Source organism: Trichogramma pretiosum, unplaced genomic scaffold, assembly GCF_000599845.2.
Source record: "Trichogramma pretiosum strain Unisexual culture from Peru unplaced genomic scaffold, Tpre_2.0 scaffold8, whole genome shotgun sequence".
Taxonomy (NCBI): domain Eukaryota; kingdom Metazoa; phylum Arthropoda; class Insecta; order Hymenoptera; family Trichogrammatidae; genus Trichogramma; species Trichogramma pretiosum.
In genome coordinates this window covers 1,491,780-1,505,428 of record NW_019641699.1, presented here as the reverse complement: position 1 = coordinate 1,505,428, position 13,649 = coordinate 1,491,780, and the positions used below count along the sequence as shown (strand labels likewise).

Here is a 13,649-nt window from a genome sequence, read left to right as displayed (position 1 = left end):
CTTGTTCGATGGTTTTCGAAGTTAAATTTTCAGCTGAAAATAGTGAAAAATAAGCTAACTACAGCCAATTTTCTCGCAAAACTGAAAAAAAGATCGATCGGTGGACACTGTAACTGAAAATCTACTCGACCGATTCTTTCCAAATTTTTCTCACTATTTATCTACATAAATTATGAGGTAATGACGTCGAGATATTTCGTTTAAAATGATTTTTGAGTTTTTGGCATTATTTTGAAGTGAAAAAAATAACTTTTTTGACAAAATGAAGGCAAAAATTCATTGTACTTGTTCGTAAAAAGCATTTAAAAATGCAAAAAGTTAAAATATCTCGACGTCATTACCTCATATATCATCTACTTAAATAGTGTATAAAATATGAAGTGGATCGGTCGAGAAGATTTTGAGTGATAGTGTCCACCGGATTTTTTTTACGTTGCATGTGAAAATTTGCTGTAGCCAGCTTATTTTTCAGTATTTTGGGCTGAAAATTTAACTGAATATTCTTCAAATAACTATTAATTATGTGTATGATTTATAGATCAATTNCCCCCCCCCCCCCCCCCCCCTAAAAGAACTTCAAGGTGACGCTCTCTATCACATAAGAATAAGTTGATCGAATATCCATTTTATGGGAAGAAAATTATTTTTGAACACATTTCAATGTAATGCTAAAATGAATATTAGTCCTAAAGTGAGCTACATCTGCGAGCAGTGTTGTCACAAAACGAAATAGATGCTTTTTATCTTCATTCGGCGCCCAAAATTGATAAATTCATAGTTTCAATATTTAAAAAAATGTTTTCAGAATATGCGAGTTCGCTGCTGCAACACTCTAGTTGCTCAAAAGTATCTAAAGAAAATTCACCAAAAAAAAAAAAAATAAAAACGATCATTTCAGGTCGTTTTAAGAACTTATTTTCTCAATTTTAGAAAAATTATCCTAAAATCAATTTTAGAATAAACTACCTTAAGAAGTTTTCTCATTGCCCAAATTAATTTTGATTCAAGTTAAAATGATATATAGTGACTTCTAAGAATGAAATAGCAATTTTACAAAAACACGATTAAAAAATTTACACGCGTAAAGGGCACCTAAAAGTTACCATGAATAGTAAATCAACATTGCATCAAAATGTAGTGATGTATATCGGATTTACAAGTTAAGCATACAGTAAAGTTCAAAATTTGTCAACAATAGACTTTATATGTATAATTCAAAGTCTTAAAACAGAGCTTTTTGAATTATTTGAAATGACAAAAGTATGTAAAGAAATGGTTTGTACAATAAAAAATAGTTTCAATTACTCAGCGGTTATTTTTGAAGCGAATTCATTTCTTCGATATGTATTGCTGTACAACTGTAAGATTGCACAAAAAAACAAAAACGAAGCGCCAGAGTCAGAATATAATAAATACTTCAGTTCAGAATGTGCATAAGTATGAAAAGCAGCGAATTCCTCTAAATAAATTTGATTGCGCTCAGATACCAGTTTTCTCTTCTTTCTTTACGCAAAACAGGTAAGTCGTCGTCGTTGTAGTCGGCAACTTATATTCTTTAATTTATTTATTTTTTTCCTTATACTCCTCTGTCTTTGAGTGTACTACTCCACGACTAAACTAAGAAATTGTCGATCTGACAGCGGAGCAAGCAAAAGTCCGGTTTCGAGCGATATATACCGGGTGGAAGGTAGTGGCGTTGGAGATAAAATGCCGATGTTTACGGGGCCGTACATTCTTTCTCCATCGCAGCAGCGATCGAGTGCATAAGGATTCGCAAGTTATTGTGACATTCGTTTACGTATCTTACATGTATTTTTTATTTACGCACACGCACGTGTGTGCAGCACGAAGCTGTATACCTGAATTCAAGGCAACGCCCTCATTATCCAATTTTATTGCAAAAATACGCCGAGCTTGGGATGAAATACATGAAATTGAAAATGGGAATATCTCGTCCTGTGTTGGTAGATTCGTGGTGAAATCAGAAATAAATAAAAAGTCAGCATTCATAAATTTTTCATCTTGTATAATCGTAAATGCTATGCATTCAAACGGCTTTTATAATTGAGAAGGTATGTCATTTCAGATAATTGTCATATTTTATGAATTTTTCTCTTCACAGACGTGTACGTGTCTCAGAATTCTGGTAAATATAAGTCTGTAATAATTGCAGAGATAATATCAGCTTAAAAGTTTTTTTAAAACAATAAATAATTAATTACAAATATATAAGCTAACAATTTTTTTATGCAATTTTTTCATCGATTATTTTATTATTCTTTAGTTAAGTTTATTCACACTTGCAAGAGCACATAAAATTGTTTTTTAATCTACTTAAATCGGAAAAGGGAATTTTATTTTAAAGCAGACGTGATAAATTAAAATAGTTGTAGTGGTAGATGTAGGAAATCAAATTGCTGAAATGCAGCCGTTTGCAGCATTAAAAAAATACCAGTGAGTCCAATAAGTGACAATATAACATACGCTTAACTAGCGAGATTATCAAATTCAATTTGATTCAAAAAAGTAAGAAATTTTTTTGATCGGAAATTTAACAGGGCAAAATTTCATTTTTCTGGAGTAGCGGCAAGTCTATGTGCCGCTATACATTCGTTTACGCGTGAATGTATCTCTCAAATAAGCTTATAGAGATGAAGAGATAGCTAAAGTCTTTCATACGCCGGAGCGGAAACAGCAGGCCTCACGTATACAGAGCTAAACTTTGTGCAAGACAATTTTGCGAATAAAATAAGAGGGAGAGAGAGAGAGAGAGATATAGCAGAAGTGAACTTTTAGCGAACATAAGGGTAGGAACCGTGAGTCGTCTTGTTATCGTGCACGCACACACACTCGCACAGCTATCTCTTTCGTGCTCTCTCTTTTTCCACACACACGTACATGCATACACACACACTTTCTCTGTCTCTCTACACATCAAGACCCGCAGGTGCACCGGACGTTGTTTTATTGTCGCGTAATCGAACCGTCGCGTGCTCAAGAGACGACGGAACTGTCCTTTACCTTATGAGACAAAAAGTTTAACAGTGAGCGTGGAACGGTTTGAATGTACTCTCTGGCATTTGTTTTATCGAGCGAGAGTGCAATTTTTTACGAGCTACTTATATCGGTATTTTTTTAAAGAAATGATTCCTTTAAGAGAGTACAACTTTTAAAATCTGTTTTAACTGATGATTGGCATCAATCGATTCAACCATCAAACAGTTTCAAAGAATATCTGTACCATCTGAAAACAATTATGTTAAACTTACTATATTGGGCGCCTAACTCTTTCGAATTTTTATCAATATTACGTGGAAATTTCTTCACAAAACAAATTAAATACTAAGAAAATAACAGATCGGAAAAGGTATGCCACATTTTTTAACAATATTTGGCCATAAGATTCGAAAAAACTTTGTGAAAATTATTATTTTATCTTTGGAATTGAACTTATTTTAATGGAATACATTAATTTAAAAAATGTTAATCTACCGAATAATTGGAAAAAAGAAAATCACATTTTCATAACTCAGGAAATAAAAATTCTATCATGATGTCAAATGTTATTAATTTGTTAAAAAGTATATCTAGTTGTGAAAATTCATCAAATGTTAAACAACGATGCCATAAAAATATTGAAAGAAAACGTTGTTGATTAAATGTAAGAGACTTATAAAGAGCCTAAAAAAGTATATTATGTGATGGAAAGAAAGGAAAAATTACTATTATTGCTGTTTCTTATAAATATTCATTCCCTTTTGAGTAATGAATCAGAGAAAGAGAGAGAGAGAGAGAGCTTGTGCACTTTGGACCGTAACTCGCGTTAAGAGCGCTAACGAGCCGCCCTTCTCATTCTCCATGTGCTTCAGGAGCTTCGGCTACACTTTGCTCCTCCTCTTTCTTCAATTTCATTTGCTATTTGGAAGGTTGAAAAACGGAAGAAGAGTACTTTTTATGGGTTTCAAACGCTTTTGGTTAACTCACTGTAGCTTGTGAGCTTTCAATGGACTCAAAAGAACACATTTCCGTACTGGTAAACCTCTGCTAAATTGTGTGAATTTGTTTAATTAGAAGTTAGGGCAACGATACATTAGCAATGTAAATAATACTGTATCCAAACGGTTTTGATATCCCTTACAGACCGAGTTTCACTGCTTCTCTTTTATTCGAGCGTTTCTTTTAGCTATTTCAAAATTCTACAATGTGTCACATGCAAACTTGTTTTTACTTTATTTTATTAATTAACGAATTCAGTTAAGTACCATTTTGGGCTCTATTTGAGCTTACGTTAACAGATTACTGGAAGCAGTAAATGAAATATTCACAGCAAGTTCGAACGTACCAGTTCACGTCACAATTACCACGCTTTGCTAACTCCGATGCTATCTTGACGCATTACTCGCGAGCAAAAATACATCATATATGTACACACACGAAAGCTGCGTAGTATACAGGCGTGAGCCGACCTGGCTGCATCACGTGCGTGTGAATATAAATTTTTCTCCCGCCTCGTAGCGGCACCTACTCGAGAGCCGTACGGGCCGTTACGTCGTTCGTCACTTTTGTTGAAAATTATAATCACTTTAACTTTGTAAGTTATACCTGGTAACACGAGCTGTGCACGCGGAAAGACATTTTGTGCGAAATTCTTGTACTCAAGGACGATTTATGGGTCTGAATTATTCAAAATGTTCAACTGCTCAAACATCTGCTACTCTCGCTTTGAACAGCAACTTTGACTATATTTGACGATCAACTATTTTATAGCGCGTGCGCGAATCGAGTCTGTTTTCCCTCGATAATACCTGGTAAAGCAATTTGAAAAAAATGACGCGATAAATTCAAAAGCTTTCGACAGAATAAATTTTGAAGTTATAATCTCATCCTAATGTTGAAAACAAATAGCCTTAACAATATTTGTCACTATAAGCTCACTTAATACAAAACACAGCGTCGCTAGAATTATTTTGTAAGTTTTTTCGGGCTCAGCAGTTTGCGTGGGGCAAAATGTAAGTACTCAATTAAGTTTGCCCAAGGAAAAAAATCTAAAATAGTCTGGCATCGGCTTCGACCGCATCTGAAAATTTTGCGGAAATGCAGACAAAGCGAATCTTTTTCTGTCTTTTCTATGCATTTTATGACTCAGTACCATACGATACGTGAGCACTGATCTGTTTATGTGAGCTTGCAAGCTCGCGCGAGCCGCCGATATGCCTAAGAGAACGCGTATCTCTCGCGCACGTATAATCGAAGCAGCCGTTCCTTTTTTAAGCAACAAAAGCAAGCGCATACAGTCGGTCCGCAGCTTTGGAATTGAGCCAGTTTGGAAGGCCAGTTGTAGTAGCGCTGCTTTCATTGAAATTTGTGCATGCGAAGTTACGTACTTGGAGCCTTCATTCTCGCAAGAGAAGGGGGACGCACATTTACCTATTGTCGCAGAATCGTCCGTTTGTCAGAGTAGAAATGGAAAAGGTCCTCTTTCCCGTTCATTTGAGTCGCACGTGCAGAACTCAGAGATTGCCAATAGTGCGCAACCCTTCGCGCGTTTCGACCCTTTTCAATACTACTACTACTACTTCTACTACTACTCTTGTTGCTTCACTTTCAACGTATTGCATTTTTCCAAGCATCAAGTTGTTTTCATGTCAAAAAATTATGTCAATTTTCATAAAAATCGTAAAAAATTACTATTCACCTAAAGACTAAATTTAATACCGTATTTAAGCAAACTAAATGTCAAGAAAAATATGAGAGAAATCGTTAAACAACTCAGAAATTACGAATGATCGGCCAAACAGCTGTACATGCAACAAAATTCATCATAAATCAGTGATCAAACTTCTGATAGGTTTGAAGTTTGAAGATAAAAGAGGAGCTTGATATGCGTTTTATGGGCAGTTCTTAAAAAAGTCTGGAGTTGCAAAAGTAAATTAAATGAAGAAAATAATCCGTTCGTAAGTGGGTACTGATTGTTAGAAGTTGCTTTTAAGAGTCGCAGAAGTAAGGAAAAATGCATGTACATCCAAAAATTTGATAGGTATTGGCTGTATAAAAACTTGAATCACTTGAAAACTAAAATCATAAAAAATTCTAAAAAAATTTGAAAATGTTTCTTGATCAGATTTGAGTCAGTTTCGCTTTATAAACTTTTCTCTGTCAATTAATGTTTAATTATCAGCTACTAACCCATCGATTCTTTTTTAATATAAATTTTCATTTATTTAGTTTTTGTGGAATTTTGTAAACATTATCTGATTTTACATTATTGATTTAATTCTTGTGAGAGATAAAACTTTGTATCCTATTGAATCAATTATTAGCCATCGCAAAGAAAAATTTTGAATCTCTTATTATGCACTATATCGTACCAAGAGCGCGTCAAGATTGGTGAAATACGTACGCACGATTATATAAAAAATTCTGAGCCTTACCCATACACACCTATATCTTTATACTTGCTTCTATGTGACGAGCAAGAGATCATCGTTTTAATTGTCTTTACCTTATAATTATAATAAATTAATAATCGACCTATTTCTTTCGAAACGATTTTCTTGGTGATCAGAAGTACATTATTATTGCATTGCTTTTCTATTATCAGTTTATGTTGCAACTTTAAATTTTTGAAAAACTACCGAAGGACTGTTTTTGACCTCTTGGTGAATACCTAGAATACGAAAGATGAAAGGCTTAGTCAAAATATTGGATTGTAAAACGATGCATAATATGCAAAATGTCATAGCAATGGTGCAAGGCTCGAGGGCAAAGTTTTTTGTGCGTGCAACCTCTTGGTACCAAATGCATATATCGACGCTTTATTCTTCTTTTACACTCCCAATGATTTTTATCGACGTGAACGAACATGTAACTTTTATCTTTTTCTCTTTCTCTCTCTTTCTCTTGCTACTTGTTTTATGTATACGTACGGTACGAGCAAGCTTCTTCCACTCTCGAATGCTTCTTCTATACGTATGCAGGCAGTGCAGCGAGGCTACGCTCTACTGCAACGGCTGCGTTTGTATTCGTATCAGGCGTATATATATATGGTCCGCGAAAGTCTAAATATTGAAACGACGTTTATTTAGCAGGGCAGAGATATATGATATGTCGCGGACAATATAATGCATTGTATTCAAATACGGGAGCTCGCACTCACGCGTCACCACCACCAGCATCGCCGCGCTTCGAATCGTGACCACTGCACCAGCTCGCTATCTATATCTACGTCTGAGTATATCTCGCTTCTCGCATCCCTCCGTCCCTTCTCGTACGAATCCGATCGCTGCATCTTTTGCGTTGGCTAGTCCACTCGCTTTATACCTTTCTTCGATATTTACACCTCCTTCCTTCAGGCCATGCTTTGACTTTTCATATATATTTTTACGCGCTAGAAAACATTTCACATCTTTGAAGATTCTTTCAATGCTCTATTCAAAACTTGAATCTTTCGTTTCATCTCCCGTCATATTATAAATTTACCTAATTTTCCGTCCAACTTACTTTTGAATCATATGGTAATAAAATAAGTTTGTATCGTTATCAATCCTGTCATAGCGCAAATCATTTTTTATCTAAATTTTCTCAAGTCCAAGGTAAGTTCAATTGAGATTGGGCCATCTTGAACGGAGTTGTGAAATACACGTTTCTCTAACTGTTTGTCGACGTGTCCTTCCACAAACGGGGCCAAAGTATAATTTCAATAAATTTTTTTTCTCCCTAAAAAAATGACGGCTTAATTGTATCATCAAAATAAATGTTTCTTGTTTGATCGTTAGTTTTACGTAGGTGGTCGCATGCTTTTTACAAGCACAGAGCGCTGATATTATTGAAAGTTTAAACCTTCCACCCAAACACTCATGAAAGCACAGGCCAATTTTTATGATTTCTTTGATATTTTTTCTAAATACTATCTTTATCAAATTCACTGAGTAGTATATATATGGGGATTCAAGCCCGGGCCAGAACCCCCTGGGGATTCAAGCCCGGGCCAGAGTCCCCATATACTTTGGCGCGAGGTTTCGGTGCGGCTGCACGCGGTTTCGGTGCGGCTGCACGCATGCGCACGCGTGTATACTTAGGCATGTACGCGTGTGCGTGTACGCTTAGATATACATGTATATTCAAGCGTATATGCGTGAGGCATATACGCGTGTACAGTCGAGCCTATATACGCGTGTGCGTGTGCGCTTAGATATACATGTATATTCAAGCACATATGCGTGAGGCATATACGTACATGCGTGTACATGCAAGCATATACGTATGCGTGTACATGCATGCGTGTACATGCACGCATATACGTATGCGTGTACATGCATGCGTGTACATGCAAGCATGTATACGAGTATGCGTGTACATGCAAGCATGTATACGAGTATGCGTGTACGCTTATATGCGTGAGGCATATAGGTGCATGCGTGTACATGCAAGCATATACGTATGCGTGTACATGCAAGCATGTATACGAGTATGCGTGTACGCTTATATGCGTGAGGCATATACGTGTATGCGTGTACATTCAGGCACATACGTCTGTGTTCATGAGACATATACGCATGTATACTTAGACGTATACGTGCGTGTTCGTGAGGTATATACTTGTGTGCGTACACATTTAGGCAGATATGCGTTCTAGCATATACGTGTGTGTGCGCACATGCAGACTTATATGTACGCGTATACATATATGCCGGTATACTTTCAAGCAGGCGTTCGCTATGCGTTTGAACGCAAGCTTACATTTTTGATCGATAATTGTAATTTAAGGCATTAGGACCCTCATAACAACAATTTGTCAGATTGCACATGCAAAATGTTTTTATTACGTTCGCATCTAGATTTTTCGATGCGTACACAAAGAGTTGCCGATACGAGATGGAATTTCCAAGCACATAAAATTCTTCTAAGAAAATTTTTATCCTATACGACTAAACGTTAATCATTATTATGATTCGCAAGTGCAGACTTGTAAGCTTGATCGTATTACACATTAGCTAGCGCTAACTCGATACCGATGTCACGGGCCATTTAAATTTATTTTCGCGCGTATACTCGCAAGCACTTGAACTCGCACGTTCGATTTGGATCCTTTTTGTTGTGTCTTTGTTTATAATATCTTACCATGGGAGAGTCGAAATTTCTAGCACGAGTAAGTAATAAAATTTTTTCGATATATAAGGCCTCTATGGTCAGTCAAAAGTTAGTCATTTTCGAGCCTTCGAAGGGAGCGATCCGTCCTCGCGAATAGTACAAAATGAGTGAATATCAATTATTCAATCTTTTGCGAGAGTGGCGCGAATTTGTTAATGAAAAGTGGGAGTTAAGTGAAACAGTGAAGTCTTTGCAAGAAGAAGAGTGCGAGCGTCATGTGCGCTATCTGAAGGAAGTGCGTCGTCGTCAAGCTGCTGCGAAGCAGCTAGAGGAAGAGCGTCGTCGAGCTGCTGCGAAGCAGCTAGAGGAACAACGTCGTCAAGCTGCTGCGAAGCAGCTAGAGGAACATCGACGACTGATTAGCGAAAAACGGAAGCGTCGACGACGCTTCCAAGTACAACCACGGAGCGACTTGAAAAGGCGATTAGCCGAGTCGATTCGTCAGCTGATTCCACTTACTCGCCGAAGATCGAGGCGGCCTGCTCGAGTACAGTGGGGTATAGAAGAATCTCCTCCTCCATCAACAATAACGATTACAGAAGTAAGTTAATAAATAATTCTGTTTAAATTTGAAAATATTTCGATTTTATCGAATATAAAATTATTTTTTTTTTTTTTAGAAAGAACGTGTTCCAGTAGTTTTGTATGCCGATTTTGAGTGTCTCCTGCGAGAGCCAATCAAAGAGCACGATCGAGTTATTCAAACGCATCAGGCATTCAGTGTTGGGTTCTACGTAAAGTATAGTTTCGACGATTCACTGTCCGAGTATAAATGCTACAGACAGACTTCTGCCGACGATCTCAAGACCCCTTCCCAATGGTTCATTGAACAACTGAAAGAAATTGCCGTGAGCATGGATGCTCGATTCAGCAATGCCAAACCGATGAAACTTACGCAAGAAGATTGGTTAAAGTATAAATTACAAGAGACGTGTCACATATGTGGTCGTCCATTTTCCGTGGATGATCCTAAAGTACGAGATCATTGTCATCTATCCGGAGTGTAAGTATGCATTCGCTTGTATCACACTTGTATCAATGATTTTATTTTCATCGAATTTTTCATTTTTTCAGTTTTAGAGGAGCAGCTCATCAAAGCTGCAATTTGAATTACAAAAATGCAAAGTATATACCAGTGGTCTTCCACAACCTGACGGGATATGATTCACACCTGTTTATCAAGGATCTTGCTACCTCGGAGGTTATGAAAGGACACGTGAAGCTCATACCCTTGAACAAGCAGAAATATATATCGTTCATCAAACACGTCGACGATACCAAAAACAACGTACACTTTCGTTTCATCGACTCGTTTAGATTTATGCCCTCTTCGCTGGACAAACTCGCTTCGTATTTGGATACTCACCCGATCGTCGACAAAGAATTTTCTGCTTATACGAGCGAGCAGATCAAGCTGTTGAAGAGAAAAGGTGTTTATCCCTACGACTATACTCGCTCTTTTGAAAGTTTGCGCGAGCAGCAATTGCCATCGATCGAAAGATTTTATAGCATCATGTCCGAGCAAACGATCTCGGAAGAAGACTATCAACACGCTCAAGATGTGTGGAATTCATTTCATATAAAAACGCTCGGTGAGTACTCGGATTTGTATCTCAAGACTGATGTTCTCTTACTCGCAGATGTGTTTGAAAACTTTCGCAACATGTGCATTGAATCCTACGAGCTCGATTCGGCTCATTACTTCACCACTCCAGGATACGCTTGGGATGCTTGTTTAAAATTAACAAATGTCACTCTCGCACTTATCACAGACATCGACGTGCTACTCTTCATTGAGAGAGCAATTAGGGGTGGTATTTCTCAGTGCTCAAACAGGTACGCCGAGGCCAACCACAAGTACATGAGCTCCTACGATGCAAGCAAGGAGGAAAAGTATCTCATGTACTACGACGTCAACAATCTATACGGATATGCAATGATGCAGTCTCTACCTTACGGTGGTTTTCAATGGGTCGAGAGCAGCACTATCGAAAAAAATCCAAAATTTTGGGATGTATCCCCAGAGTCGGAGAAGGGCTATTTTCTCGAAGTAGACTTGGAGTATCCGAGGACACTTCACGACGATCATAAAGATCTACCCTTTTGCGCTGAAAAGATGGTTCCACCTGGCTCTAAGACGTCAAAATTGTTGACAACGCTGTACAATAAACAAAGGTACGTATTACACTATCTCACTTTGAAGCAAGTTACTGAGCAGGGGTTGAGGGTTACCAAGATTCATCGAGCCTTGGAATTTTTGCAAAAACCCTGGATGAAACCGTACATCGACTTTAATAGCGCCAAGAGGCAAGCAGCCACGAATTCCTTCGAGATAATGTACTGGAAGCTTATGAATAACAGCGCATACGGAAAAACTATGGAAAGTGAGCGTAAAAGGGTTTCAGTCAAGCTCGTCAATCATTGGGATGGTAGATTCGGCGCTGAAGCATACATTTCAAGACCCGACTTTAAAAATTGTACAATTTTCGACGAAGACTTGGTAGCTATTCAATTGAATCACACCAACATAACGATAAGAAAACCCATTTACGTAGGCGCTGCAGTCTTGGAAATATCCAAAGTACACATGTACCGTTTTCATTATGAGTACATGAAACCATTACTGAAGGACAAGTGTAAATTGATGTACATGGATACTGACAGTTTTATCTATGAAATCAGGCAAACGAACATTTACGAGCTGATGAGAAAAAATCTCACGAGTAAAGATGAAAAACCAGAGTTTGATACGTTTTGTTACAAAGCTGATAATCCATACAACATTCCTCGTTTGAACAATAAAGTTCCTGGCTTGGTAAAAGACGAATGTAACGGTCAAATCATGACTCATTTCATCGGTTTGCGTAGTAAAATGTACGCAGCCAAGATTGAAAATCACGAGCCCATTCAAAAGTCCAAGGGAGTCAAGACAAGGGTGGTAAAAAATAATATTACATTCGATGATTACTACAGATGCCTATTCGATAAAGAGATTACGATTCGCGAGCAAATAGTTATAAGATCTCGGAATCACAACATCTTTACGGAAAAAGAGAGAAAAGTAGCTCTCAGTCCGAACGATGACAAACGCTATCTCATCCCCAATAGCACAGACACCCTGCCATGGGGTTATCACAGCATAGATAGCCTCGACGACGACGAGCCTCAGCCAAAAATATCGAGATTATCGAAAGATTAAATGAATTTTTAAAAGAAGAGGAGGAGTAATAATTTTGGTTGTACTCCACTGGTGAGAGCGATGGTTGGGGCTCTCACCCTTCGATCCAGCTGTTGTGAGAACTATCGAATCCCAGCCACTTGACGTACATTTGATTTTTGCGTCTCTTGAGAATTTTTTCGATCAAGTAGATATCGGGATGTTTTACTTTGGCAATTTCGTGTTCGTAAAATCCACCCGCGATCGGTTGATCCTTGTAATCTTTGAGATGATACGTCACTGGCTGCGTAGGAACAACACGAGTAATTGTGAAAATCTCCGCTGACCAATTCGGGGTGTATCCTTTCTCAAATACATTTTTCAATTTACTCACTCGAACTTTGTCACCGATTTTGAATTTTGCACGTTTTTTGAGGCTCGTCGCGGTCGAGAGAAATTTTTTTACTAAAATCTCTTTTTCATTTTCAGGTGTAACATCTTTGGGTTTGAGACCGATAGTTCTGTGCACGGTGTCGTTGTAGCGAGTCACTAGAGTCGGCAGCATGTCGAGCCACTTGTAGTTACCCTGTAAACTGAATTTCATCCACATTTTATTTTTCAGCGTCCTATTGAAGCGTTCGCATATCGATGCTTTCAAATTGCTGTAGGTCGAGTACAGATGAACATTGTACTTTTTCATCAAATTTTCAAAGTGCGAATTGTAAAATTCTTTGCCGCGATCCGTGTGCAAATTTTTAGGGGTTCTACCTTGTTGAAAAATCGATTCCATGGCGGTTGCGACGTCCTGACCAGACTTAGTTTTCACTGGTAATGCCCAGCAGTATTTAGAAAATGTGTCTATGACCGTCAGCAAATACTTGTAACCCTTGTTTTCTCGCTCGTATGGTAGCATCTCAACTAAATCGGCCTGCCACGTTTCATCGATACCACGAACGTTGAATTTTCTGCGGGGATAGTTACGACGAGCAGGTCTGTGCAATTCGTACACTACCGTCTCGTGTTCACTCATCGTCTTTTTCACCGTAACGTGCTTCAACCAAGTCGTTGAATTTTGATTCGAGTAGATTGTATTTGGTAGAGTATAATTTCTCAAGTAGATTAATTTTGCCAGTCAGTGCATACGCGAGTTTTTCCCACTGATCAGCGTACGAGGCCGATGAACTGAGCTGTTGTTCTCTCAGTTCGTTGATTTTTACGTCGAGATTAGCGTACGATGAACTGAGATGCTTCAATTCGTTGATTTGTACGTCGAGTTTTTCCCACTTTTTAGTAAAAGAGTCCAATAAAGCGCCTACGTTAACGTTCAAAGTTTCCAAAGTGA

General features: G+C 37.9%; 1 protein-coding gene across 1 annotated transcript; it reads left to right on the top strand.

Annotated features, from left to right (window-relative positions):
- Nucleotides 1–9,253: 9,253 nt before the first annotated feature.
- LOC106651773 lies at nt 9,254–12,349 on the top strand. Its single transcript, XM_023462572.1, has 3 exons — nt 9,254–9,691; nt 9,771–10,153; nt 10,225–12,349. Exons 1-3 carry the CDS (start codon nt 9,254–9,256, stop codon nt 12,347–12,349), a joined length of 2,946 nt encoding a protein of 981 aa, XP_023318340.1.
- Nucleotides 12,350–13,649: the final 1,300 nt, after the last annotated feature.

Bases quoted from the DNA above. Each gene is read 5' to 3' on its own strand.
- LOC106651773 (XM_023462572.1), top strand. From the start codon at position 9,254: ATGAGTGAATATCAATTATTCAATCTTTTGCGAGAGTGGCGCGAATTT. The intron at 9,692-9,770 runs GTAAGTTAATAA...TTTTTTTTTTAG, and splicing joins CAACAATAACGATTACAGAA to AAAGAACGTGTTCCAGTAGT. The intron at 10,154-10,224 runs GTAAGTATGCAT...TCATTTTTTCAG, and splicing joins CATTGTCATCTATCCGGAGT to TTTTAGAGGAGCAGCTCATC.